This window comes from Penaeus monodon, chromosome 40 (genome assembly GCF_015228065.2).
Source record: "Penaeus monodon isolate SGIC_2016 chromosome 40, NSTDA_Pmon_1, whole genome shotgun sequence".
NCBI classification, from domain to species: Eukaryota; Metazoa; Arthropoda; class Malacostraca; order Decapoda; family Penaeidae; genus Penaeus; species Penaeus monodon.
In genome coordinates, this window is record NC_051425.1 from 29,742,959 (window position 1) to 29,745,458 (window position 2,500).

A 2,500-nucleotide genomic window follows, 5' to 3' on the forward strand; every position below is an offset into this window, starting at 1 on the left:
CTACATTGAATTTAAACTCTAAATATAACTTAGTCAACACAAACATTAATATTCTTCAAGTCCCACCTTTTCAAAATAACAGTCAAATTGAAGTACTAATACAGTACACTACTTCTCTATCATTCAATTAACAGACACTTAACATGAGAGAAAGCAGGTAATCATATGGGAATTCCCCTAAACAGGAGAGAAAGACAGCGATGGAAATAAAGAAGTAAGTTTTACCTGACGGATGACTGGGTCATCTGTGGTTGTGACCTTGTGGAAGATGCGGTTAATGCGAGTCAACTTCTTCTCGTTTTTGACAGTCACTCTGTCATATGTCTTGTCATAACATTCTAAGGAGCCACAAAGGTACCTGTATAGAAAGATTGGAGGGCTTCATAAGACTGTTTTACCTATTTTTTTCTTCTCTAAAGGAAGTTGACATCACCAGGGTGTCTCTTAAAAGACAAAGGCTGGTGAAATTTCTGTAGTAAACCAAGCACAAATAACTATTACTCACTGGGGCACCTTAAAAAAATCCTGATTTACATTATCACTATATAACATTGTCAATACCACCATTATAATGAAATTACATTATCATTTTCACTAATGCTACCATCCTTAACAACTATAACTCACAGGTCCTTAGGGTCATCCACATTGGGCAGGGAGAGCTTGGAGAGGCGAGGGAAGTCCATTTCCTCGATAACCTTCCAACCTGGCCGCACGGTGACCGAGGCATCGCGGTTCTTGATGGGGGGATGTCCACCGCGATTCCATCGGTTGCGATGCTGCTGTTGCTGCTTCTTTTTCTGGAAACCAAAACTGAAATTTTTCCTTAATAAAGGATTGAATTCCAGATTAGAAATGTGTCTGCACTTCGGGTCTCTTTCCCTTTACATATTTTGGAACAAAAACCTATTATATCATCAGGCAATGGTATTCATGATATAATTCATATATTGTAAAACTATTTAAAAGCCAATTTTAAATACCAACTTTCGTACTAACTCTCTTTTGTTTCCCTTGCCAAGAACTTGCATCTGGGGGCCCTTCTGGTTCCTCTGGTTCTTCATATTACGCTGATTGCGCATGTAACGACCGCGCTGGTAGAGAGGTTTGGGCACATTTGTCTTGAACACATGCTGGAAGGTTGACTCGTCTTCCTCATGGTAATATGCATATTGCTGCATGCTACCAAAGGTTGACTGGTATTTAACTGTGGGAAAGAGAAAGAACGACTTTTTAAAAATCTAACATTTCTCGTACAGTACTCCTATTACTCCATTTAAAACTACAAAGTTATATATACATATATTTAAAAAATGGACAAATAAGTAAATACCAAGGCATTAGAAAACTACAGAGCAATATCTGCTATTCCCTCAATAACAGTCATACAACACACGATTCTGTGATCATCTTTAAACGAGAACTATATGATAATAACACACGACTACCAATACCAATTCTTCATCCTTCTTACCCTTTAAGTTTTAAAAGTAGGGAACACCAATATAAAAATATAATTACTGTAACTTTCAAAAAAAATATTTAATGCTATCAATATGCAATAAATCAGAGGACATACCCTTCTCTCTATGGGGCATTTCCCCATCCTGATGACTTTCTATATAATTTATTCTCCATTTTTATATTATCTCTCTTTTCCTATCAGTATATCCATAGATTTCTGTAAGTCTTATCTTCTAAACAAGACAATTCAGAGAAATATACAGGAGAGCAAAATATCTTTCAGGTACAGTTACTACATATTTCATACAAAGGAAAAGAAAAGAAGTGAAAAGGATAGTCATACAATGTGATTTAACTAAAACACAACCTCAAAGGGTAAAGGAACTTTATTTCAGGCACCTGTACTTTAGGATGAATCCCTTTTACTGCAGAAAAACAACTTCACATTAAAATATCAAGCCTGAAAGTGGATTTTGTTCCTAACACCTTCCATCTAAAACTTTCTGTTGCTAAGTCTGTAGACAAAAATACCAGAATTCAAATAGTTAATTTTCATCAAAAATCTCAATTTTAGGCTCTTTTCATTATCACTGTCTTCAAATTTAGTCTTTATAATATTAATGCATAGCTTATGGATAATACATTTATTACACCCCCCCCCTCCAAGCGTTCTATCTTGCGACAGTTGTTAAACCCAACTGCCAGCAGGCATGTAGTCTTGCCATGCCTGCATATACTTCCAAGACAATTTTTTTTTCTTTTTTTTTAATGCTTCTGTACAGCCATTATTGGATTTTTCTTTGAGTAAGAGCTCATACTTGTGCATATGCAATATATATACTGTAAATATGAATACCATGACTGAATACTGAACTATATTCTTTCTGCAGAATCAATTGCTGCATTTGGTGCTACTGCATGTAGCACATAATGGTCCTTATTTTGTTTCTCTCTCTTTTTTTTTAATTCTTAGTTTTTCTTACAAAACCAATATGTCTCTGCAATTGTAAATATCAATATATTTTTCCAATTTTCT

At 35.1% G+C, this 2,500-nt stretch overlaps 1 protein-coding gene across 1 annotated transcript in view; it reads right to left on the reverse strand.

Annotated features, from left to right (window-relative positions):
* The window catches only part of LOC119598109 (eukaryotic translation initiation factor 3 subunit D-like), a 19,336-nt gene that overhangs the window by 7,144 nt on the left and 9,692 nt on the right, over window positions 1–2,500 (reverse strand). Inside the window, 3 exon segments of the mRNA XM_037947727.1 lie at window positions 226–358; window positions 628–813; window positions 1,000–1,207. Of these exon segments, the coding sequence (XP_037803655.1) occupies window positions 226–358; window positions 628–813; window positions 1,000–1,207 (527 nt within the window).